Here is a 26,673-nt window from a genome sequence, read left to right as displayed (position 1 = left end):
ACAGGAGCTGGTGGTGTCTCAATAATTGCACAGTCAGCACCCTGATTTTTTTGGTTTGGTTTGGGTTTTTTGGGGGGGTGTTTGTTTTTCTTAGAACTAGCTATTTCGGGCAAGGATATGAGAAATAAAGCAGTACACCTATGAATTACAGCCTTACTGTCACAGAATGGGACTTAGTAAAGCACATGATGTACAGATGTGTTTGCAATACATAAATAAAGGAAAATGTTTCAATGTCTTGGGTGTTTCACTGCTGTAATATTAAATACATGAAGAATTTTCAAATTCTCAAAATATGTATATACGTTTATAAGCAGATTTTTTTAACTTCATAAAACATACTATTAAAGTGTGTGACTGAATGAAAGAATGGAAAATGCTGAAGCCAGATATGAATTGCTGCTTTCTCCCCTCAGTGCATTCTGATGGGCAAGTTGAGGAAAAGTTTAGAGGGCCGGAGTTTGTCTCATTTTTCGTTGTTTGCACGCCCAAGAGAAGGCCTTAGCTCTGTGGAGTGCTGACCCACTTGCTGTGCAGCTCCACCGTGGTCACTGAGGTTGGCAGCACTATGTGCAGTGAGACCTGCAGCAAGATTGGGACAAATTGTGCCTGCAATTTTTGCAATCATTTCAGTGATACGCAGAATGACACTGTATGCCCTGAACTTACTTAATAAGCAAGATTGTATTAGATAATGCTGAAATTTCCTAAATTTATATACACTGACTTCTAAAAGAGCATTAGTAAAAAGTGCTTGTAATAGGCCATTTTTGGTCTTAGCTATAACTGAAGAGAAATAATAGAAGATGCTGAAGGTGAGAAAGATCAAGGAGAACTGAGATAGTCTACAGTTAAAGGTTAATAACTAGACTGGCAGCAGAAAAAATAATTGTATCTGTCTTCCATACTGTGGTGAGCTGCCCATGGACTGCAGCCAGACCCTGACCAAGCCTCTTGGTACCACCTCCATAACCAGACAGCACGGAAGAGCTCATAGGTCAAGTCAGGTCACTTACCAATTACTGTCATGGGCAAAATAGGTTTGACTTGCAAAAAACTAATTTAACTGCCAGTTGAAATAGATGCGGATGGTGAGAAAGCCAAACACTAAAACATCACCTTCCCTCGCCAGCCCGTTCTGCTGGACTGCTTCCCCTGCAACCCTCGGAGCGGCGCTCAGGTGCTGGGGATCCCCGGCAGCGCACACGGGCTCCTGCTGCCTCGGGGCACCGCGGGCTCCGCTGCGCAGGGCTCCGCTGCCCGGGCTGTCCCTCAGGGAGCGCGGGCTCCGCTCCCCGGGCTGTCCCTCACGCTCCGCTCCCCGGGCTGTCCCTCAGGGAGCGCGGGCTCCGCTCCCCGGGCTGTTCCTCACGCTCCGCTCCCCGGGCTGTTCCTCACGGAGCGCGGGCTCCGCTCCCCGGGCTGTCCCTCACGCTCCGCTCCCCGGGCTGTCCCTCACGGAGCGCGGGCTCCGCTCCCCGGGCTGTTCCTCACGCTCCGCTCCCCGGGCTGTTCCTCACGGAGCGCGGGCTCCGCTCCCCGGGCTGTCCCTCACGCTCCGCTCCCCGGGCTGTCCCTCACGGAGCGCGGGCTCCGCTCCCCGGGCTGTCCCTCACGCTCCGCTCCCCGGGCTGTCCCTCACGGAGCGCGGGCTCCGCCGTCCGGGGCTGTCCCTCACGGAGCGCGGGCTCCGCTCCCCGGGCTGTCCCTCACGCTCCGCTCCCCGGGCTGTCCCTCACGGAGCGCGGGCTCCGCTGCCCGGGCTGTCCCTCACGCTCCGCTCCCCGGGCTGTCCCTCAGGGAGCGAGGGCTCCGCTCCCCGGGCTGTCCCTCACGCTCCGCTGCCCGGGCTGTCCCTCAGGGAGCGCGGGCTCCGCTCCCCGGGCTGTCCCTCACGCTCCGCTCCCCGGGCTGTCCCTCAGGGAGCGCGGGCTCCGCTCCCCGAGCTGTCCCTCACGCTCCGCTCCCCGGGCTGTCCCTCACGGAGCGCGGGCTCCGCTGCCCGGGCTGTCCCTCACGGAGCGCGGGCTCCGCCGTCCGGGGCTGTCCCTCACGGAGCGCGGGCTCCGCTCCCCGGGCTGTCCCTCACGGAGCGCGGGCTCCGCTCCCCGGGCTGTCCCTCACGCTCCGCTCCCCGAGCTGTCCCTCACGCTCCGCTCCCCGGGCTGACCCTCACGCTCCGCTCTCCGGGCTGTCCCTCACGGCGCGCGGGCTCCGCCGTCCGGGGCTGTCCCTCACGGCGCGCGGGCTCCGCCGTCCGGGGCTGTCCCTCACGGAGCGCGGGCTCCGCTGTCCGGGGCTGTCCCTCACGGAGCGCGGGCTCCGCTCCCCGGGCTGTCCCTCACGCTCCGCTCCCCGGGCTGTCCCTCACGGAGCGCGGGCTCCGCTCTCCGGGCTGTCCCTCACGGAGCGCGGGCTCCGCCGTGCGGGGCTGTCCCTCACGGAGCGCGGGCTCCTTTGTCCGGGGCTGTCCCTCACGGAGCGCGGGCTCCTCTGTCCGGGGCTGTCCCTCACGGAGCGCGGGCTCCGCTGTCCGGGGCTGTCCCTCACGGAGCGCGGGCTCCGCTGTCCGGGGCTGTCCCTCACGGAGCGCGGGCTCCTCTGTCCGGGGCTGTCCCTCACGGAGCGCGGGCTCCGCTGTCCGGGGCTGTCCTTCACGCTGCGCTCCCCGGGGCTCCGCTCCTCCTTCAGGCGCCAGGTCCTGCGCAGAATTGAACTGCTCTTAGCCATAACTTAGAAAGGATTGTGGTGGCATTTTCAAAGGCACCCGCTGATAACCAGAACCTTTTGGCTCCTCCCTTTCGTGGGACAGTTGCCATAGAAATAAAAATGTGCTGCGAAACTGTCGTGCAGGAAGAGGAGGGGAGAGACCCCGAGGAAGTTGCACCCTGTGCAGGAGAACAGCCCGAGTCCGCCACAGAGCAGAGGTGAGATGTGCAGGCCTGTGGAGCTCTGTTGTTTGAGCTTTTCTTAAATTCTCATTTCAGGTGCTCAAGGTTTTCATAACATTTTCTGGAAATTTTCAAGGTAAATTTTAAGAGCAATGCTCATACCTATCGTGGAAGAACTCAGCAGTTAAAAGTGACTGACAAGGGTTTAACACTATAAACTGGTCTTGCTAATACCATATTCAATTTCAATCTCACTTTTAAGTGTTAATAGATGATTTTTGAAGTATGAGTCCTCATGCTTTGCTTCTTTGTATGTGGCTGGGCAGTGCTGAGGGAAGCGGGTGACCTTCCTCTTGTGGGGGCTTTGCCCTCATTTCTCCAAGTTCATCTCAGCAAAAATGAGCTTGCTGTCTGCTGTAGGCTTTTGACTTCAGAAAAATATGACTCTATATTAAGGTTGGAAAAGGCCTCCAAGATCATCAAGTCTAACTTTTGACCTCATAACACTGTGCCTTGTAGTCTAGAAATTTTCTTGTCAAAACTTGACCAAAAGTGGCATCACAGTGTTAGCCAGGCTGAAGAATTGCACTGCTTTTAACACACAGAAGTTTGTATGTTATGTTCCCAAGTGGAGTTAAACTAGTGTTTTTCCCTTAGTATTTAAGGGCCTGCCTTTTCCCTCACAGAGTATTGGCACTTTGTTTTACCTTCACAAGCAGTGCCACTCACTGACCTGGTCACAGCCAAAGTAGTGGTTATTGCTTTGTATCGAAGTAGCAAACAGGAACAGCCTGCTTGGTATTCATAGCTGTGTGGTTTGCATCACAGGGAAAAGCAGCAGAGAGTCAGCTCAGGAAGGGCAGCAGTCCCAGGGCTTGACCAGCAGTGCTTGTGTAAGTGGCATGGGATCTTGTCATGTTGTTATGCTCTATCTCTGAATGACTTGTATTTTGGAAAAATAATTTCCTAACTGTTTAAAAAACAGATTTTGACTATGCATATGCTGTAAAGTAGATCCAAGTATTAGTTGCACCTAATGGCTACTAACTTTAATGCTTTTTAATAAGTAGAAAAATAAGCAGAAAAATTCTAAAGCAATAAATGGGGGCATCTTGCATCACAGCCATTGGCCAAGTAGGTAGTTCATCATGACTTAGTACTGATTTTTTTTTTTTAACATTTGTGGAGGTGTAGAACAAAGGTTTTGTTTTGTAGCTACAAATCTGTAAGAAAGAGCTGTGTAAGTAAACGGCAGGTAGTAAATTGACTATATCTATTTCAAGGTGTTAACATTTTCTAAAAGGAGATTACTGGATTAACTCTGAAGCAATAATATCTTTCTCTGGTACTTAGCTTTGCTCAAATTCAGTTAACAGTTGGACTGAAATTGTGAGGACTTTAATTTTTTTCTCTTTGTGCTGTATTGAGACCATTTCTATCTGTAACTTAAGCTGAAGTAAAGTAGGTGCGCAGAAGATCGATGCAGTGTTGACTGAAGCACGTCATCATTGCAACTGGGTCTAAACCCTGTTCTTTGAGAAGGGGTCCACTACCATCTTCTGATTGGATGCTCTTCCCTAGTTTGTCAGAGAACTGGTTAATAGGCAAGTGTCTACTAAGAGTAACTGCAAATCTGGGATTAAAGAAGGTAAAAATAGTGTAAAGGAAAAGCCTGTAGAACTGCAATTCTGTTTCGCTCTTTTATTTTTCTACGTTACTTAAAACAATGTTTAATAGCACTATATCTTATTTTTTATAACAAAATATTTTCATGTATTTTCTGCTTCTAGCTGAAAGCTTCACACAACAGTCACTAAATGTCAGCACCTAAATCTTCATAATATTGTCCTTCTGTAGTGCAGTTTTGTTTTGTTTGAGACCATAGTTAGAGATCCTAGTCTGTATTTAATGTTGTCTTATCTTTTTGTAAGTGCAAAATGTTTTTAAATGGGGGATAAACATTTACAGTGTATTGGTAGCAAGGCCATGGTTCTAACACAGAGTTAACATTAGTGTTCATTTATTAACTAAAGAACTCAAAAATTTTACTTTTCTTATACTTGGTTTCTGTTTGCACATGATACTATATGCTATATGAAACAATCAGACTCAGATGTATCAAAAAAACCCCAAAACAACAACATATTTATTTAATGCTAGGTGTGTATTTGTTTCTTTAATCTTGTTTTCCCAGGTGATAAACTGAACTACCTTATCATCTGTGTATATATTATAGACCTTTAAAAATGCAGACAATTCTAAACAATTTTTAGGGTAAAAAATTCAGATATCCATTAAGCTTCTTGGAGAAATAGAACAAAGAAAGTAATAAAAATCCCACCAATACATTTTAATGTAAGTGAATTCTTGAACATGGTATTTTGATACAAAGATATATTTTAATCATAGATGCTGTTCTATTCCTCAGTCAAATATTATGACAAGTACAGGACACAAAACCATTGTATTGCAATGATTAGAACACCACTTGTCAACCTTCTTTATAAAAAACCCACCCCAACAAAAACTAACCCCCCCAACCCCCCCAGCCCCCAAACTGCAGATGTCCATACCCTCAGCTGGTATGAAGCAGCAGAGCCTCTCTGGAGTGCCACAGCCACAGCCGGGGGCTGAGAACCGGCCCCGGAGAGGAGGGGCTCGGCAGCAGAGCCTCTCTGGAGTGCCACAGACACAGCCGGGGGCTGAGAACCGGCCCCGGAGAGGAGGGGCTCGGCAGCAGAGCCTCTCTGGAGTGCCACAGACACAGCCGGGGGGCTCGGCAGCAGAGCCTCTCTGGAGTGCCACAGACACAGCCGGGGGGCTCGGCAGCAGAGCCTCTCTGGAGTGCCACAGACACAGCCGGGGGCTGAGAACCGGCCCCGGAGAGGAGGGGCTCGGCAGCAGAGCCTCTCTGGAGTGCCACAGACACAGCCGGGGGGCTCGGCAGCAGCTCTGCTGTAGAACAGCCACAGCCACAGGAGTTCAGAGCACTCCATCAGAGCAGGGGCATTGCACTGCACCCAGCATATTTCAAATGCTGTGCTGGGTATGTGCAGCACATTTCTGATGACATTTTTCATAACAAGAACAGCAGAAACAATAGGAATTTTGAAAATAGACTATTTAAATAGAGGATAAAAATCTTAACACTACTAGGCAGATGTGTTAAATAAAAACTGTCTGTAGGTTTATAATAAATTAAAAATAACCTTTGGGTTTGAGTCTGATGCAGTATTTAGAGAGAAGTGATATAAATCAGCATCTGGATCTGTAGAGCTTCTGGAGTGCATTTCAAAGCACTTCAGTGATATGAAACTAAACCCTTTAACATAAATTACACAGTCCTCTGTGTAGAACTATAAATTGATAGTAAGTAATTATGCTGGATCATAGCCAGTGAAGTGTTGGTAGACCAGGTAAATTGAATGTATTGTTTATTCATTTTCTGTGGAAGCAATTTAGCACACGTGGGGCATAATTTCATGCTGGCACCTGTTAATGGATGGGTAATAAATCATGCCACTGAACTCCTTAGAAACATGAAGAAAATGAAACTAGTTCAATAAAAATGATAAAGTGCTTGAAATGATCATTTGTTGTTTACTACATTGTTTCTCGTGTTGTGGTAGACATCAAAACCAACCCAATGAAATACAGTAGTGCTTAGAGTAAGTAAATCTGAGCCTGTTACTTACTGTAGTCAGTATTTCCAAGTGTTTTCTGGTCTTGATGTTAGACTTAGTTTACTGTGGGATCAGAGCAAAAGCCTATAGTACAGGCTGAAGTTGCACATATATAAAGATCACCATAAATATTCTCTATTTTGAAGTTTTCATTTGCAACAACATGGATGTAAGAAGAAGGAAGCAAAAAGAGCAATCTGGAAACAGTTCAAATCCAGAGTGTGTGGCCAGTGGACCTGAAATACACTGTTCAGTTTCGTAAGTCAGAAGAAGGTTGCTGGAAATGTATAGAAATCTGAGAATTTATTCCAAGTTCATTGGGTGATAGCTGCTATAATACAGATGCTTCTTCCATGGCTTCAATCCACCTAAAAAGGGCAGAAAAGAAAAAGTGGTACATATAAAACTATATGCATTTTAAGAAGATATGCATTTTAAGAAAAATAAATATTTTACAAACATAAAGCTTGAAGAAGACTGTATTTTCCATCCCAGCTCTGATGAGGAACTATAGTTTTGTGACTAAAACAGGGAGCTGAGTAATGGGACTCTTGCTTTCTAGTATAATCTTGAGCAGTTATTTCTTGTGACATCTCAAAGCTAGTAAAAGTGCTATCTTAGAATAGGAAAGATGAAACCACTGAAGCATGTTTAAATGCAACAAAACCTCCTATAAACACTAATTACCTTTCCTGTGTCTTGAGGTGCTGGCATTTTTATTAAAAATGTTGTGACTATCTTATTATGGGGAAGTAGTAGCATTAGAATGGAAAGAAATGGGCAAGTATTTGTTGATGAGGAAACTAGGAGATGGATAAATTGAGCATATAAATCAGAGAAGTTTCTGTACAGTAACCACCTGTGACAGACTTCTAGACATGATTCTTGAGACTCAGTCTCCTCTTTACCTATAGGAGGAAGAAAATTCTTCTTCCTGAAGGAAATGAAAAGCACAAGGAGCTTTTAATGTCACTCAGGCCAGTCACATGCAATTTCTCTTAGTCAGCACTCTGAAAGCTGTCTGCTTCCTCTGTCATGAAGGCATTCTGAACTGAAGGAGGGGGCAAAGCCCTGCGTAAGCTTTTGGAGCTGTGCATTGGCTACTGTGGCGGTTCGCCCCCATACCTCTGTGCGGAATTGCTGTCCTCTGCTCGGAAGCTGTAGAAGAGAGTCTGCTTGTGGTAGAGATGAAAAACTGTCTCCGTGCTTCCTTCCTCCTTCTCCGGGGCAATGGTGAAACCCAGCAAAGGCAAACTTTCTGTAGCAACTTTGTCCTGAAAGCAAAGAAGTGAACCAAAATTTAGAGAGAAGGCTCGTAACAGTTTGAGGACTCTTTCTGAAATCCAAATCATACAACTCTGCTGTGACAGGAATGCAAAAGCAGTAGTGTGAATGTTCTGCTGGACTCGTGGCTCCCACCTAAACAGGAGCAGTGCCTGTACTGCACATTTTTATCTAGTTTGAGTCCTGAACTTGAACACCATCTCTGAAAATCCAGTTCTTTGTGGTCACCCACATGGCCTTGAAGGCCAAATTAGCCACTACATTGATGGTTGCCTTTGACATAATGGTCCAGGAGGCAAAACAGAGGTTACTGAGAGGATGGGACAGTACAGCAGCAGTTCTGAAAGTCTGAGGCTCAATCCATTATTTTCCTTTCAGGTTTTTTTTTCCTTCCTGGGTGCAAGTAGTAATGTTTTTGGTACCTTGCCATTTCCTTTCACAGCACTAGTGACTTTTTAAAAAATCTGCTCTTTCTGAAACAGCGGACTTGCTATCCAAAAGGCTGTTTTGAAATTTCCTAGCTGGTAATGCAATTAATTGTTAATTTAGTCCTAAGAAACTTTCATGAATTTTGCTTGCCAGACATGGCTATGTAGAAGGTAAAAGAAAACAATAAGCCTTAATTGAATTGCAGTTTAGCTGTTACTGATAGCTGCAGTTTTGGTCACTGTATTTAGGTAGTGACTGTATGTGTGTGTTGCCTTTGCCTCTGCTTTTAGAAGGTAAATTGGAGAGTGGAAATACAAAATTCAGTTAAGCATTGTTGCTTTTTCCCTATTGTTGAACAAGAAATGATCACTTTTAAGGTTAGGTAAGTAAGGTAAATGTGTGGGATACAGAATTTCATAATAATTGTGTGAACTGCTGGCCAAATCATGAACCCTTTTGTGCCTCAAACTCCTCATCTATTTGAAGGGGATAACATGGCTTCATGCAACCATCACGGTGGTGATACAGGTTTTAATAACTGATCTTTGCAAAGTATTCTGAGGGCTTAAAGTACCAGGTATTGCTTTTACAAGTTTTTGCATTCTGTCCTTTTTTTTCAGCAAAATGAGTTTTTATATTTTTACTTATGAAATCTGTCCATTATAACCAAAATTTATATCACACTTACTTCAAATTTACTTGTATTTCAGCTATTATAAAATAAGAAGAGGGGCTGGAAAAGGACAAAATACATAAAAATGTTCTAGTTGATACTCAACCTGTGGTTATAAGGAGGAGCTTACAGGTCAAAATAGCAGGCATTATTCTCACCTCTGCAGACTGTCTCCTGTCTTTCCCTGTTTGTACAAGTATGACAAGTATGTCTTACTTGTACTTGCAAAACTGTAAGATTCTCCTCCCCACCAGAAATGGATCGTAGCACTATCTATCTTCAAAACAGCTGGCAGTTCCCAAGTGCACCAGAGAATGCTGAGGGATTCTGAAGTCTCTGGGTGTAAATATGTACACTAAGGATCATCGTGGTTGACAGTTTATAATAGCATGGACAGTAGGAAGCCAGATAGGGAAGGTCAGTGTGTGACGGCTGCCAAGGTCCAGCTAGGGCTGTGGCTGAGTTCCCTGGGGACTGAGTCTGTTAGGACCAGGCCTCAGAAGGTAGATAGATTTATATATTTATATATGTATATATTTATATATTTCCCATTTACTGGTCCTATCTGTAGGCAATAAAGAAGGGATGTCAGGTAAGAAACTAGTTCAAGTCAGATTGGACAGTACCTCGTTTGCTATGTAGGTGTAGAGGACTTTGCCTTTGATAACAAACCAGCGTTTCTTCCAGTGTCTTTTGCCTCCCTTACATCTGCTGAGGTAACCACTGATGGTAGCGCCCTCTCCTGAGGCTGTCACCTGGAGCAGGAAGAAAGCAGGATTTGTAACAGCAAAGGCTCTGCCCCTCCTGGTTATGCGTGCTTGCATCACACCAGGCAACCAGGTGAAACCACAAGTAGACGATTAAAAATATTGGTACAGAAAAATTATAAGCATGATATTATAGTTCTTTATCACTGTTTCAATATTTATAGTTAACTTAGTTCTCACTAACTCTGATGGAAAGTATCCAGCTGAGTTATTACTGAAGTCTGTAAGCTTACCGTTGTGTTCTGGAAAGCCAAACTGGTCCCTTTTCCCAGGTCTGGGTTTGTGGTTTTTTTTGTATTTTAAAAGTACATGCTTCCAAAAGTGAATTACAGTCTTGTGGATGAACACTTTAAGATGTGGGTATATTTAGGGGTTTGCTATGGTTTTATATTAATTTATATTAATCACTTAATGATGACTTAGTTTCATTTGTGAAATACTATTTCTGAGAAAAGTTGCCCTTCTCGCAGAATTATTTTGAGATCTAAGTGCTTATTGTTCTTAAAAATCCAGATTTTGAGTAGCTGGAACTATACACACGCACACCCCCACACACAAAGAATGCAGAGTACATCATTAACTACAGCAGTAAACAGTATTGGATTTAGAAAAAAACAGCAGAGATTCAAAACCAGCTTTTGTAGCACTGACAGAAGAGAAGACTGAGCATTAATATCACAGTGTTTTGCAGCAGAACAGAAATATTCCAGGACCTGGAATAATGCTGTTGTGAGGTAGTTCATGTTAATAAACATGTGCTGCCTTCCTGTGGATAGGAAAGTGATGTTTTTTCCCTGATGAGTTTTAAATTCTGCCTGCTGGCTCTTTCAGTATTAAATCTGTGTGTATGTATTACATGGCTGTATCTCTGGCACAGAGATACAAATCTCAAGAAATTCCAGTGTCTTGGACTGTACAGTAAGTTCGGCAGGATGTTTGCACCCTTGTCTCTTTAACACAATGATAAATACCTGCAGGAAATGGGAGTACCTGGCTGTGCTTAAGTTCAATGGGCAGCTTAGCTACCTGGAACACCAAACGATTGGCACCTTCTTTCTAGAAAGAAAACTAATATAGCTGGAGAAATAATGGCCCTATTGAAACAGGTGAGAATTTTCTTTATGTTGGGAAGATTGTCAGTGTCTGTGATCTGCTTTGTTCTTCTATCTAGTACCTTGAAGGTGTTTTAGTTTTTTCAAGTCTTCACAGGCTGGTGAGCAAATTAAAGTAGCATACACTTAACTGGGTTTCTCAGTGGGCTCAAGACACTTCTGCAGTATCTCCAGAGCTCATAGTATTTTTGTATTTTAAACACTATTGTGAAAAACAAACAAATAATTGCATGATGAAAGTAAACCAAGGCATGTGCTAAGCCCACTGCACACAGTACAAACATAGCTGCTGAGGTATGAGCACACAGTTTTCTGGAGTTTCTTGCATTTCTCAGGCAGCTTAGTCCTACCTCCGTGAGAGCTGAAGGGATCTTCTTGTGTTTCTTAAAAGATGAATAATGGATATTGTGCAAAACAGAGGAGAAGGCACTGCTTGAACACCTGGATGAAGTTGGAGGGAAGCTCACACTTAGTGGCCGCTCTGCAAGATTAAGAAAATTCAGAAAGTGAAGGCGGAAATGGATGAGTTGATTCATATCAGGCTGTGTAAGAGACACATGACATACTAATGCAAATTACTAAGGAAAATGCAATGCCTGCTCCACACCCAGTTTTTATTTCAGCCTTTCTTTCAAATCACCTCTTTAAGTCTGATGGGTGGATTCCATTGCACCCTTGGTTAATACCCTAGTGTTGCTTGAAAGAAGCCTGCAAGAAAGCTGACAAAGCACAAAACACAGCTTGTTTTCTTCTTATTTAAAATGAGCATTAAGCAAATAGCTTTACATCTTTCACCTCTGTGTTCTGTAACATGGTTGCAGGATAGATTCACTAATGAGACATTGTTTCTGTATGGACCATTCTCTTTGAATTCTGTATGGGAGACAGTTCTTCTGGCTCTGAAAATCTCCATTAACCCCACCTGGCTGAGTTCATATCTTCATGATTCCACTTCTGGCCACACATTATTTGAAAGCTCTTAGTAAAGCACAGCGTTGTTTTAGCACAAATCTGAAGTACTGCTTCTTGGACACACAGTGGCTTGGGGATGCTTTTTTGGCTGTTGTGATAGCATCTGTTCATGTGTTTTCTTGGCTAGTGTGAACTTCCTCAGTCAAGATGGCAAAACTAAACATCATCTGTCCACACCTTTTTATTCTTGGCAATATAATACACCTTCTTTTAGAGACCATCTACATGAACATCTGTACAAGAAAATTATTTCCTGTTCACTATTTGTATATTTGTAACCCCTCTTCTCCTTTTGTCTTTGATTTGAATGTGTATTTAAATCAGAAAAGAGATTTACATAATAGGATAATAATAGAGTTCTAGATAGGCAGTAGCTCTTCTGCTTTGAATTCCTTTTCATCTGTAACCAGATTAACTTCTTATGTAGAAAAGCTCTTAGTGACACTGCACTTTACCTCAGGATTTCTTTTTGTAAAAGCTACAACATGGATGAAGACAGTGAAGAACTGCAAAGCCATTGTTTTACTTTAATGGATAATTAATTAGAAATTACAGGGAAGAGTTATCACTTATAATTACATCACAGAATAAAATAGTTCAGTTCGAAGGAGTCTACAGTAATCATCTAGACCAACTGCCTGACCAATTCAGGGCTGCCCAAAAGTCAAAACATGTTATTAAGAGCATTATCCAAATGTCTCTTAAACACTGAGAAGCGTGGGGCATTGACCACCTTTCTAGAAAGCCTGGTCCAGTGTTTGGCCGCTCTCTGGGAAAAGAAAGCTTTCCTCATGTCAAGTCAGAACATCCCCTGCTGAAGCTTTGAACTGCTCTCATGTCTCGTCACTGGATCACAGGGCGAAGAGATCAGCACCACTGTCTCCACGTCCCTCCTAAGGAAGCTGCAGACAGCAGTGAGGTCACCCCTCGGCCTCCTTACCTCCAAAGGAGGCAAACCAGAGTCCTCAGTTGCTCCTCTTTGGACATAGTTTTTACCATTATTCTGGTTTATCAAAAGGCCAGGGAAGCTTTCATAGAACCTGACTTAGAATTTTACAATGGGTTGGGGTGGAAGGGACCTCAAAGCCCACCCAGTGCCACCCCTGCCATGGGCAGGGACACCTCCCACCAGCCCAGGCTGCTCCAAGGCCTGTCCAGCCTGGCCTGGGACACTCCCAGGGCTGGGGCAGCCACAGCTTCTCTGGGCACCTGTGCCAGGGCCTGCCCACCCTCACAGGGAAGGATTTCTTCTGTATATCTAACCTGAATTTCCTCTCTTAGTGTTTGAAAAAAACAGTTTGCTGAACTTGGCTTTATGGCTTGCTAAACAGTTTTAGCTGCCACACAGCCTGGTTGTCCTGCAACCTCAATACACATACCTCAAGCTTGAAATGAGGAATCCTATTTAATAAAATACAACATAGTAGCAGGTCCTAAAGCCCCCCCATTATACAGGAAGGAAATAGATTTATCAGTTTTGCCAAGAATGAAGGAATCCTACCTCTTTTCCTAAGTTCCACATAGCAGCTATCACAGACTTTGGCTGCTTGATCTTTGAGGTACTTCATAGGGTACTTGTTTCTTGAACAATTTCGACATACAATCTGTTCATCAAGAAGAGATGCACATGAATATGATTTATAGAGACACACATTCAAAACAAATTTCCTGAGCTGGCTGGAAGAGGAAGATGGATAGTGGACCAAACATGATTCTTTCCTAAAACTGTGACAGTCAAGGAAAGTCTGCTGACAGAAATATGATTGCTGTAGATTTACACTGTTATGAGCCAAGCAGAACTGATCACTGTATTTGGTTGCACACAACTGCCGTGTCCTTCTCCATAGGAATTTACAACTTCCCTTATAGTGAATCATAGAAAGACACCTTTAAATTTACTTCTGTTTTCGTAGCTTTGTTAGTAACATTGAACATGCAAGCTTGCATGTTCCAGCAGTCCCTGTGTTTGTACAGACTGATTTTCTCTGTGGAATTAGAAAAAAGATTAAGTAAATGTGTGGGGTCTTTTATACTAGCAAAAATCACTGGTAAATTTATTAAAATTTAAAAAGAAATCAGGTTAAAAGACATCCGTAGTTTAAAACAGGACTGCAGGCTTATGTATGTAAACAAGTCTCTAGAGTCAGGAATAAAGGGACAAAACCAAGAAAGCTCTTTAGCTTTAGAGCAAAAGCCAGCCACTTTTCAGTGGAGCACAGAGGAAACTTTCTCACTGACCAAACCATGCCCTACTGCTGAGTTTCTTCACTTTTCTTGGTAGATAATTTTAGCACTGTTATTAGGGACAGGTCAAGGAGTACATATGCTACTGCTCTGGTCCAGGACAGAGCCTGTATTTTTAGGGTATTGCTTCACTGTCTCCAGAGCTAGCTGTGTATCAGATACAATGGCTGCAACCCATCAACAGTTACCCTGGCAGCCTTTAAACTACCAGCCTTCGAGAGCATCTTTTACCCCTTAAGGTAAGGTTACTGTTACTCCTTAAGGTTACTCCCCTTAAGGTAAGGTTACTGTTGTTCCTTCTAGTGACATTAGAAATGTAATTACTTAATTTAGCAAAGCACTCACAGGTTCTGTGAGAAGTCAAATTCAGGTCTTGATGTTGCTGCAAATTTGCAGAAGTTACAGCGGACGCAGCCAGTGTCATAGAGGCGCGAGTAAAGCCGCCCTGAGACTCGTACAGTTCTTACCTTCCCACAGGCATGGCAGTGATGTCGCCTCAAAGTGAGGGTAAAGTCACAGCCACAGTTCATGCACATCATGACATGGGACACGGGTACCAAAGTAGGAGGCCTCTCACCCAAGGGTATTCCAAGCTTTTCCCTTAGCTTAAATCAAACAAGAATAAATGAAGAGGCATCCACACTTTCAAACTGCACTCAGTCAGCCCTGTTCCATCACAAACAATTCTCCTCGCATTTCAATCTACCATCACCTGTTAAGATCCCCAAATTTTCTCATTCTTTATGCCCTTGTAAGTGACATACTACTGCTTCAGCACTGAAGGATTAGTACATGGTGCTCTTAAAGCCAGAGTCACAAGTAAAAATCCATGTAAATCTATTTGTGGTCAGACCCTGACACTCCCACACCAGACAAGGATCTGATTAGTTGCATATGAATATTGTCAGTAAGAACATAAGCTAAAGCCGTATTTTTATTAGCAGCTTTTGAAGTAATATTCATAAAATGTTCCACAGCTTTCAATCAAAAAGGAACCTGAACTCTTTATGATTTTACACCTTGAGACAGTTCTGTGATGGTGGAACAGAGAGTAAAGAAAACAGTAAAACCAAAGATAAATTTACCCTCCTCTACTTCCACTCCAACTCTGATCCATGCTTTCCATGGCTGATATGAATATATGTAAGGAGCTTTAGAAAATGTATTCACTGTTCCCAGTTCTTGGAATGCACCACATCGCAGTATTGTTCAGGGGCCCTTGTTCAAGCCCAGGGAGCCGTGACCAATGTGGAACTCACTCCAAGCCAATAAATTGTGCTGAGAAGCTGTTACTTCAGGTTCAGCGCCCAGGTATTAGGGGTCCCCCACTGTCACTTCACAGCAGCTTAACATTTGACTCAAATAGCACACACTCTTGTGCTTTTGAAGGACTGTTTGTTAGGAAGGTTTCCTATGTGGAAATTAGACTTCTGCAGATAAACAGGAGCTAAACATAGACAAATCAAATTCCTCCAAATTTCTCCATGTGCACATTCAGGTTTACCTCAGAAGCAGCTCAGTTTCTACTTTTTTCTTGTTAAATATTGGAAAGTAGATTAGTACAGGCCAGAAGAAAATCCTGTTTGGCTTTTGAATTAATTTTTTACTTTCTGAGGTCTTAAACAATTTCAAGTGTAATCACAAACTGGTTGAGATTGGAAGTGACCTCTGAAGGTCATCTGGTCCAATCACTCTGCTCAGGCAAGGCTGCATAGCACCAGTTGGCAAGGACTGTGTCCAGGTGTCCTTTGAACATCTCCAAGGGTGGAGGCTCCACAACCTCTCTGGGCAACCTGTGCCAGTGCTTGGTCACCCTCAGAGTGAAAAAGTGTTTGCTGCTGTTTGAGGGAACCTCTTGTGCTTCAGTTTGTGTCCACTGCCTCTGGTCCTGCCACTGGGCACCCCTGAGAAGAGCCTGGCTCCATCTTCTTTGTACCCTCCAGGTATTTGTACAGATAGGTGAGATCCTCCCCGAGCCTTCCACAGGCTGAATGGTCCAAGCTTTCTCAGCCTTTCCTCATGGCAGAGATGCTACAGTCCCTTAATGTCTTTGTTGCCCTTTGCTGGGCTCTTTCCAGCATTTCCATATGTCATACTGAGGAGCCCAGCACTGGACACAGCACTCCAGATGTGGCCTCACCAGCACTCTTTCTTATTTAGTAAAACTGGGGTTCTACATAACCTGAAGTAGCATTTTTTATCATATGCATTCTTTGCCTTTTTAACTGGGAGTAGTACAACTGAAAATAATGAGATAGCAATATACAAAATTGTGCAGGTACAATTGCAAAATTGCTAGTGGGGTTTGCACTGACAGTTACTTTGCTGTGTTTGATATTAGTGTAACTAATGAGTAATTTGGGGGTTTTTACATCTATTAAGTTTGTAGCCATTTTTAGTTAATCCAAAATAGTTACCAGTTTGTCCTTCAGGACAAATAATCTTCCTTCAGAAGAATTAAGCAAAGGCCACAGAGTATAGAGTGTGATTAACATTTTAGAGGTGGCCTGTGAGCTGTGATGAGTTTCATTGTTCAAGCTTGGCATACTGGTTTAAAAGAAAATAGAATATCTGGCTACTAGGAATTGTGTATTATAACCCTCTTCATTTCCTCTCTCTCTTTCTCTCCCCTCCTCCCTTTTCAAGCATTGAAAGACTTGGCCTCCTTTTACCTCCACGCTGCTGTTGAAAGTCGAAGTGTTGTGAGCTTTGTAGTCATCTGGGATGTGTCTGCGGATGCAGCTGTACCAGTCATCCCTTTCTGAGCAAGAGCTGTGGAATGAAATACAACAGAGCAGTCAATGCCATGCACAGCAGGGACTGAAACAGGCTGATTGGAGGAGAAAAGCTTCACTTTATGAATGTTTGCTTTTTCCCACTACTGCACTGAACTGACAGTTTTCTGACCAGGAACAAAATTGACTCTTGGACATCTTAAGCCCAATGAGTAGTGTAGCTCCATGGTTAGGAATGTAAATGAGAAGGAACTAGATGCCCAGAAAATTTTTCAAAGTAGTCTCTGACTTTGCTGTAAGCTGCTAAATCCTAGATCACATAGGCCAATATGCAATGTCTCTTTTTGTCCTGTCTGTCCTAGCTTTTGCTGTGTATGTAGTGTTGGCATGGGTTGCTCAAGGTAAGCTTGTTTTTGCTGATCTCTACAGTGGTCTGCTTAGATGATCTGCTGTTGGGAAATGCAGAAGCCTGTCATCCACGGCAGAGATGCAAATGCTTTCATTTTCCTCTAGGTCCGTGTAACAGGGTGGGTTCTACAGTTGCTGGGAAAGTGAGGCTGAGCACCGTTAAGAGTTCAGAAAACACAGTATCTTTCTTAATAGGAATGACTGAATAGCAGGAACCCAAAGGGAAGGGAGAGAGAGAAGGAAAACAGGGGCCCTACTTGTAAATGTTCCTCGCTTACCCAAGGATTACTCACGTAGGTTGTCTTACCAACTCAGGACACTCCCCCAAAGGCAGGGAGTGCATCTTCTAGGCTTTGGCAGACAGCAGGCGTCCCCGCTGTGCCTTTTGAGATACAAGGCACACCCAGAGCACGAATCCTCTCATCTTTATTGAGCCTGCTGCTGACGTCTACCTAGGGAGGTGTGGCCAGCACCGCCCAGGTAGAGTTCTCAGGCTCTGCCCACCTTCCTCCTCTCCTCCTCGATCCCTCCTTCAAATGCCCTCCAAAAGCTGTCAGCCAATAGGAGAGACCCAAATGCAAACTGTCTTCAAGGACGAAGCCTTCACTCTATCAGCTTTCGTTCCTTAGAACTTGGCAGGAAAAGAATAAATCTTTCACAGGTAGCACGAACAAAAACACAGATCAAAATGTCAACCCTATGAATTCCCGATACATTCCATCACAGACAACCTCCAGTCTCCTGGCAAGCGGCCGAGACAGCAATTTGGGAAGGAAGTCGTGCATTCCCTGTAGTTGCAGGTACGCGTGGAGGCCAGTAGTTCCCCAGAATGGCCCCTAGGTGCCCCCTTTGCACAAGACAAACAAACGAGCACTTAGCATTTCCTTGCCAGTCCAGCTATCCTGAACATGCTCTTAGTGCCTGTTAATTCCCAGATGCATTAGCTGTGTTACAGCCATGAGGTGTCCTGCTTGTGTTAGCTGGTTCTTCTCTTGTGACTTCAAACCGTGCACTTCTGTCCATCGGAAACTCCGCACAGTTCTAGCCTCAATCACAGGAAAGACTGTAGCTCAGTGTGGTTTCCCCTCCCCAGATCATACCAGCCACTCACCCACTAGACTTTGTTGTAAAATCTGGTAGTGGCATCATTGCCAGCTGCTGTTCAGCTGTGATTTCCTCACACTGTCCTTATGAAGACCACCAAACAAGACATCTGAGAACCATTCGTGTGTTGTGGTCTTAAAAAAAAAGGCACAAAAAGAGAGGGAATGCCAGATTTTCTTGATGAACTGTGCCTTGGCATGCCTCTGCACCGTGAGCACAAGCCCTTGTCTGAAAAACACCAGCCTCTGCAAAATTCAAGCCTGGAGCAGAAACTCTGAGCTAGTGTGTGTATTGCACATACGCTAATCTCTGGAAGATAAGGGGCTATGTTACAGGAGATCATCTGTCAAGGGTCACATTTCTAATCATAGAATGGGTTGGGTTGGGTTGGAAGGGACCTTACAAAGTGTCATACCTTCCAATAGACCATGCTGCTCAGAGCTGCATCCAGCCTGGCTTCATCCAGCCTAGTGACTCCGTTTTACTGTCAAAATTACTACCTGTCAAATTGCTCTTTCTAAGAAATCTGAAGATGTCTGTATCTTCCGGACAAATCACGTTCACAGCCAGGAAAATTCTAAAAGAAGTCCTGGCTTAAACCTTTCTCTTGCTAACTCCTTCTTGGCAATTCTCTCCACTTGAGAATTCAGAAATAATAAAAAAAACCCAACAAAAACCCAAAGGAAATTATGGCTCATATAGTGATGTAAATTAAATTCCCAGTGGGAAATACAGGTAAGAGGGACAACCTGCTAAATAAAAGCCTGATATCTAACTGGCCCCTTTAACCTCTTCTCCACTCCATTAAACATCTCTAGGCAATAATTGCAGGCTATTAGCGACTAAATGTGGGAATAACACCTGTCTGCTGATAAGTAAGATAAATTATGTCAATTGGCACTGGTCTGTTCTTAATTAGCTATTTGATTGGTTGCATGAAGGCTCAGAGCAATTTTTGCTGAATATCTGAGGCTCAGAGAAGCTCAGCCCTTGATTCACCATTGCCACATTTGGTCCTTGTGGGATTTTTGGGATGTATCTTTTGTGCTGATCTATCAGTTATTGATGTTGACTCATATTCTTCATTAAACAAATAGAGGGTCAAATGGTCACTGGAGTCTACTGGATAGCAGGGGACATCTATGGAACACAGAAATTGGACTGAGATAGGATTTTGTCACAGTGCTTCCACTATCACTCTAATTTAGCCTGTCAGGACATAACACTGACTGCTTTCTCCTAGTGCTCTGGTATTTTATATGGGCATCCCATGGTTATCCCTGTGCCCAAGAAGAATATTTTTGAACTGCAAATGAAGGTGTAAGAACACTACAAGTCTCCATAAATGTCCTGTGCTCAGATCTGTTAGCAGCTCCCTGAAAACCTCTTCATTTCCTGCTGAAAACAGCTTGTTCACCTGGAAAGAGTTTACAGTGCCATCTGCACATATAACCACACTAACTTCTGAGCTTTGGTCATCCTTAATCTACTGCCTTCGGTCCCTGGTGCTCGTGCTATGTTTCCCCAGTGCGTTCACCTTGCCTCATACAAGTATAAAAGCTGTTTGTGTTGTGGTCATTAACAACTGGCCTTCAGTGCAGACTTGCAGCACATCGATGTGAGGAGTAAAATATACAGTGTTTAGGGACACTTAAAGCCTTCTGGTACTTTTCTGCCTTTGGTGCTTTTTTTTTTGTGAGTGTAGCAGCCCAAGGATGTTGTGCAGTGGGGTCAGGAGAGCATGCTTGGCCCACTGATGTCTCATCAGCTCTGTCGGCCAGTACAGAAGGGGGGGGAAAAATGTTCTTGGGTGACTTCCAGCTGATCAGTCCCAGAATGAGCAGCACAAGAAAGGGAAAGGGGCTCTGTCCTAGTCTCCATATGGCTGTTATGAGAAGGGCAACCTTAGTCTCAGGATCTGGTTCTATCTACTACCAAATAAACACAGCTCATGGTGGCCTCGCATGAGCTAAGCACGGACTTTCTTGATGTGAGTACAAAAGGCAAAGAAATGGCCTAACCACGCAAGCAAAGCGTCCCAAGCTGCTCACTAGGGATGCCAGCTTTAGTTGCCCTGGCTAAAGGGGACATGCAGCAGTTATTTCCCCTCTACAATACAGAAGGATTGTACACACCCTGCTTTTGTAACTGGCAGGTAACTCAGAATTACTGTGTGTCTATTTTGAGGATTGTGATGAGTGTATAGGTCTAAGATAATCTCAGATATGGTTATGGTTATAAAAGGAAGCGGACCAAAAGGCTTTGACAGATAGCTGAGCATGGCCCACAGATGGTAAGTGTTCTGGGAAGGACAGGAGTTCCCAGTTCTGATTCTGAATAAGAAAGTGCCTTCACTGGCTTTTTCCTGCACTGTGTAATTTAGGAACTCTGCTGTGTTTCCAGGCATTCTGTAGTTGGAGACTGATGGTTAGAACGTCAGTGCTTGAAAGCATTGAAGTCCTTGTTATTTGGAACACTTAATTTTAATAGCACTGCTGGCGTGCTATGTCTTTTTTAATAAACTACATGTGTAAATCAAGCCAGTCACCTTCCTGTTATAGCTGTAGGTAAATTTTCAGGATAGTTTTGGGCTAAAAGCATGAAAGTACTGATCAGAAACTGACCTGCAATCTCTTTCTGGCATTAGCTTGTGGTCCCAGGACAGAGATCTTGACTCCCAGTTGCAAACAGTACCAGCAGTACACAAATTCATTAGGCAAATTCTTTTATTAGAAAAAACCGTGAGGTTGCCAGTAAGGTTTAATTCTCACTTTGTCATTTAAGCACTACTAAATGCTTTTACATCTGTTGCATGATATTACCTAATTACTATTTTCTCCAGCAGTTTTGCAGTCCTAATGGTATGAGGTAACAAGGGATCTTGTAGGAGGGAAATATAACTTACTGTTGCAGGGAAAGACTGTGAAAGATAATGGAAAGTACTCAGGCTTCTTAGTAACAAATGTTCTTCTCTTTCCTTTCTCTTTAAGATGTTATCAAGACCCAATTTCTAATCTGTACTGAGTACATTAATTGAATTAGTTACAGTTTATGAGCCTCACATTTATAATGACTGTTGATTGTGTAATGAAGTACTCAGCCATTGTCTATCAGAATAGCAGATTGATATTGAGTTTAAAAAGAATGAGACACCATTTCAGTCTTGGGTTTTGGTTGAACTAATCTACAGATGCAGCTCTAGAATATAACACCCTCTGCCATGGCTGTTTGGGAACAATACCTTGCTGAGAGGGTCAGGCAATGTTCATCATATTCAATCTTCAAGACGTTTTGGGCTTTTTCTGTCATTGAGCGGCTGACCTAGAAACAAATGCCACGAACACGAATGTGGACATGAGTTAAACTGTCTATAAGCAGTACACCATACAAATCTCAATGCCTGTGGAGATTTGGATCTATGATGTCCCAGCCATCTGTTTCATATTTCAATGCAAAGAGATGGGCAGGTACGGTTGTTTGTTTTCTGTATTGCTGGTGTAATGAGAAATGCTCTCTCTTTCAGTTGGTGCTAAAGGAAAGAAATTATTTAATCCAGCCTGCAAAGATAAGGATAAGGTATCTAAGGTTCAGTTTTAATGTGACAAGCTTAGGACATGTTTAGTCTGACAAGTGTCAGAGCATTTTGGCAAAAGTTATGGCTATGATTATAATGAACAGAAATCTCTTTCTGACATGCAGAGGTTATATAGTGAAGTACTGCAGTTCAGTGAATGTCTGTCTGCAGTAAGGGTCTTTAGGAGCAAAAAAACAGCAACAAACTTAAAAGCTACAGCTCATCTCAAATCTTTTCCCTGCTTAGTGTATTAATGTTACTAGTTTCCTGCTAATAGAAAGAGCCACTGAGGAGAAACATAGCTTCATGGTTTCATCCATTTTTATTAAGAAGCATCATTATTCTAGTGACTCAGGGTTTCAAATGTACCTCAACAAGTACCTGCTCTGCAACTCCTTTTCACTTAACAGTAGAATATTTGACAATTCCTACACCAGCTGAGATCCCTGAGGTAGTTTTAAACTATTGAGTCCCTGGGGTGGTCAGCCTTCCACCTTTTCACAATACCTTAAGTTTTCTGTGTCATTCCACTGGAATGAATGATTAGTAGTTCTCATCTTGTGTGTTTTCTAGATCATCAGACTCCTGGCTTGTCACTTCAAAACTTCTTTCACATAAATACAACATGGCATATTAGCTACAGAACAGTTTTGAAGTTTCTTGGCAGGAGGTATGTCGTGGATGGCTAAGTTAGAAGCAAACACCTCTCCAGTCCAGTATCTCCTGTTGCACAGGTACTGGTGCCAATGGGTGCTTAGGAAAAGAGTGTAAGGACAGATAAATTGATTAAAGCAGAGACTGTGTCTATATCACTGCATGAAATTGCTCCCAATACACCTTTTCCCCACAAAGTTGGCTAAGTGCTTTTTGAACCCATAAATGCTTTTGGTTAAAACAGTTAAAAGGCCCATTAAAATGAGGCTTATGTAAATTTTGAGTAGCAGGAGTTTAAAACCAGGCAGAATAAGTTCTAGTGAATATGTTGTAGGGAACAATCATGAGGAGAGGAATGGACAAAATGGGATAATAAATCTTTTCTGTTTCCAGTTTCATGGTCAGATGGTAACTCTGATTTTGGCTTGTATTATTTATGTAGCCTAAATAAGGCTGTTGTACATAATCTTTTTATGTTTGTTTTATATTAGTTTTACCTTTGTTTCCTGTAAGAGGCAAGGGAATCCCCTAATAACAGGTCCATCCCCTCCTTCCCTTGCTATATACAAGACATAAACCAGCAAAGCACTAACAGCTCACTAAAAAACTTTAATTCCAGCCTATAATATGGATGAGGCATTACCTTCATGCCTGACACAGCTAAGGTGTTTTTCAGTCGATATTTGCCATCCTTCTGGGGATATGTGTACAGCAGAACATCATTCATCTATATGAAAAGAAAGACAAAATCAATAATTTAAAATATGGCTTACAGGCCTGCCCACTACACTCCGTTGGGGGATACCCAGAATAAGCAGTAACTTGATGAACTGCTGGGACTGTTACAAAAGACAGGCCCAAGCCACACAGCTTAGATGAAGACCTGCACTTCCACAAAACTCTGAGGAGTCTGCATCCAGAACTTTGATTTCTTACCACTTTTGATTGTTGCTAATGGCTAAGGAAGTAGAGAATAAGCTCTTTTTTATCCAGCATGGGTTAAACAGCTACTTGGTTGAAAGGCAAGTTGGGAAGTCAGCTTCTGCATTTACTACCTGGCAACACCAACTAACTACCCCTTCTGAGGAGACTGCAGACCCTGATGACATCTCCCCTCAGCCTTCTCTTCTCCAGGCTGAACAGAACAAGTGACCTCAACTGCTCCTCCTACAGCTTCCCCTCAAGGCCCTTCACCATTGTCCTTGCCCTCCTCTGGACACTCTCTAATGGCTCAATATCTTCCTTATATTGTGGTGCCCCAAACTGCCCCAATATTGCAGGTGAGGCGGCCCCAGTGCAGAGCAGAGCAGGTCAATCCCCTCCCCTGCCCAGCCAGCAATGCTGGGCCTGATGCCTCCCAGGACAGAGTTGGCCCTCCTGGCTGCCAGGGCACTGCTGACTCACATCTGACTGGCCACCAACCAGGACCCCCAGGGCCCTTTCCCAGCACTGCTTTCCAGCATCTCATTCCCAGTCTGTCCGTACATCTGAGGTTGCCCCATCCCAGGGGCAGAATCCGGCACTTCCCTTGTTGAACTTCCTATGATTGGTGATTGCCCACCTCTCTCATCTGTTGAGGTCTCTCTGCAGGGCCTCTCTGCCTTCAGGGGACTCAACAGCTCATCCCGGTTTTGGGTCATCTACAAACTTGCTCAGTGTCCCTTCTGGTCCTGCATCCAGTCATTTATGAAGATGTTGAAGAGCACAGGGCCTAAGGTGGAGCCCTGCAGGACTTGGGCACTAAGCCTAAGTAAGTGAACTCCTAAGAGGGATTTTCAGGATTCTGACATAATATGCTATTGGGTTTTTGAACAGAACTCCATTTATTTTATGTATTGTAAAACTTACATATTTCTTCAAAAAGAAGCTTATTCTTTTATTACTGTGACACTGTGGTGCATACTGTTGTCATGACAGCTCTGGTTAATATCCCAAGATTTTACTAAACATTAATGATGTCTTTGCTTTATAGTTGCCCACTGGAATTTTTTTCATCCTTCTGTTTTTCTCCACCACAGTATTTAGCAGTATTTGGCAGGGACTTGGAGGTCCATCAGCCACAACTTAACACAGTGAAATTATGACAAGCATTTAAATGCTTGTGAAGCAAGACACACACAATCATGAAGAACAAAGGAGCTTGCACTCCCTGTTGTCTCGTTTGCCACATCTTCAGAAGAGACCTGAGTGGTGACCATATGATTGATATGGACATCAGTACCAGTGGTTTTGTGGACCCTCCTACTTCACAGGGTGCAGTTCCCTGAAGCAGTGAGGCCTGGGCCATGATAAAAGCTGACCTTGGATCCTCTCAGGAATCGGCAGTGGAAGAGATGGGTTGCCAAAACCCTCAGGGAGTTCCCACAAGTCCTTGGGCTTCAAACCCACCTCCTGTTTGCCAGAATACTTTTGAATAATTGGCATCCCCAGACTGCTCAGTTTTATTTTGGAGCACATATTCTTATTCTGCACTACTCCATGCACACACAGGGTCTGCAAAACAGCTGACAACACAGAAAGAAGGATACATATCTTCTTTAATTCCCTTTTTTCCTGTTCCTACTTCTTTGTAATTCCCTCTGTTGTGACTGGTACCCAGTAACATTAGAGGTGAGTGCAAGTTTTATAACCTACACCATCCAGATTTATTGATCCAAACATTTATGCCCTGCTGAACTGCTGGCATCCATAGGTAATGTACTGTCTAAAAGCTTCTTCCATATATTTGGTTTTTCTGAATGTTTTAAAGGCTAGTTTGTTATGAACCCTGTGTTCTTCTATTCCAGTCTCAGAAACATCCCCTGAGTCTCAGTGGAGTAGCCTGAATAAGTGCTGGAGCTGCATTTTCCAAGCTCTGACTCCAAGCCTGCTATGCTCCAACTCTGTCAGCTGGAGCATTCAACAGTCTCCCATTTGATAGCAGCTTCCTGCATCCCGCTTGCAACACAAACAGCCTTTGTAGAGAAATTTTCAGAAGAGTGAGATAAGAGACAGTGTCTGATTTGCAAAGTTGCCCATACTGTGCTCCAAAGAGGCCCCAACATCCCTGTAAACAGAGACTGGACTCAGGAAACAGATGCACAGCAAAGCTCACCAAACATCCTGCCAGGAAACACCAGACTCAACAATACCATCAGCCTGCACAAAACAGACAGCTCAACTATGCTTATGATACACACACCATACACCCACTGAAACACAGGCCCCATCAGAAGCCCTTAAATGTGTGTTCCACCCTCTCATGCCTGTATGGGCTGTGCACAGACATACTTCTCATGGACAGAGATACATTCAGATCACAAGCATGCACACCACCGAAACACACACTGAAAGCACAGGCCAAGCAGGGATCTGGCACACACCCAATTTCTATGGCATAGTCTAACTACAACTTTAATTTGATGAACTCATCTCCTGGGATGGGTAGAGGTTAAATTCTCAGGGTTATCCTTCAGTTTGTGCTCTTGCACTGAAATTTTCTCCAGGTCCTGGTCTTGATTTGGCTTCAGTCAGGGTAAGTTCACTATTAAGAGCTTCAGCAAATGCTCTTCATGTTTAAATCTGTTTTGGATAGTTCTGCTTATTTCATCAAAGCAAAACCAAATTACTCCTGTACATGCTAGCTTCTGGTAATCTTTTTGAGTGGCAGCTGACATGTGAAGCATCAAAAACAAAGTCAGTTCTGAAATGTTTAGTTTTTTACTAATATATAAACCTGAGTTTTGCCAGTGGCTTCAAAGGATTATGATATGGTCCTTAGAAGACAAAGGTTTTCAATAAATATTGTGTTTAAGAGACAATCTTTAGGAGATTCTTCTAGTCTTGGGGTTTGCAGATGTTTTTTTTCCTACAGTGGCCCCAGGTACCAGAATCAAGATAGCACGTGTGTTGGGGTAGATGCAGTGGCAGAGGGAAGGGTGTTTTCATGCAGGCCTGACCTGTTAGAAGAAGGTGTTGGTAGTGATGGTTGGTAGTGCCTTATGACTGATGCGGTAAACATGCTATATGCCAAGGTGAAAACACAGTGACATAGCTATGCAGTGGTTGTCTTAATGTTGCACGGGCTAAATAGTCCTGTAAGCAATGCAGGAGTGGCAGTGGGACGAGTGGTGGTGACACCACAGAGAATCCATAGCATTAGCA

At 43.8% G+C, this 26,673-nt stretch overlaps 1 protein-coding gene and 1 long non-coding RNA gene across 5 annotated transcripts in view; one reads left to right on the top strand and one right to left on the bottom strand.

Annotated features, from left to right (window-relative positions):
• Nucleotides 1–2,862: 2,862 nt before the first annotated feature.
• The window catches only part of LOC139669640 (uncharacterized), a 122,042-nt gene continuing 98,231 nt past the window's right edge, over nucleotides 2,863–26,673 (top strand). For all 3 annotated transcript variants that reach the window (XR_011697293.1, XR_011697295.1, XR_011697294.1), the window contains exon 1: nucleotides 2,863–2,927. This is a non-coding gene — a long non-coding RNA (uncharacterized lncRNA). The remainder of the gene's footprint in view (nucleotides 2,928–26,673) is intronic.
• FGD5 (FYVE, RhoGEF and PH domain containing 5) overlaps nucleotides 5,446–26,673 on the bottom strand; it is an 85,196-nt gene continuing 63,968 nt past the window's right edge. For both annotated transcript variants that reach the window (XM_071550138.1, XM_071550139.1), the window contains exons 13-21: nucleotides 23,174–23,257; nucleotides 21,544–21,623; nucleotides 16,728–16,827; nucleotides 14,523–14,660; nucleotides 13,313–13,415; nucleotides 11,190–11,320; nucleotides 9,587–9,715; nucleotides 7,700–7,848; nucleotides 5,446–6,942 (exon numbers count right to left, since the gene is read on the bottom strand). In XM_071550138.1, the coding sequence (XP_071406239.1) occupies nucleotides 6,906–6,942; nucleotides 7,700–7,848; nucleotides 9,587–9,715; nucleotides 11,190–11,320; nucleotides 13,313–13,415; nucleotides 14,523–14,660; nucleotides 16,728–16,827; nucleotides 21,544–21,623; nucleotides 23,174–23,257 (951 nt within the window). In that variant the 3' untranslated portion in view covers nucleotides 5,446–6,905. The remainder of the gene's footprint in view (nucleotides 6,943–7,699; nucleotides 7,849–9,586; nucleotides 9,716–11,189; nucleotides 11,321–13,312; nucleotides 13,416–14,522; nucleotides 14,661–16,727; nucleotides 16,828–21,543; nucleotides 21,624–23,173; nucleotides 23,258–26,673) is intronic.

The sequence above is a fragment of the Pithys albifrons genome, chromosome 3, assembly GCF_047495875.1.
Source record: "Pithys albifrons albifrons isolate INPA30051 chromosome 3, PitAlb_v1, whole genome shotgun sequence".
NCBI classification, from domain to species: Eukaryota; Metazoa; Chordata; class Aves; order Passeriformes; family Thamnophilidae; genus Pithys; species Pithys albifrons.
Note: the sequence above shows the minus strand (reverse complement) of the source record. Positions and strands in the feature narration are given on the sequence as shown.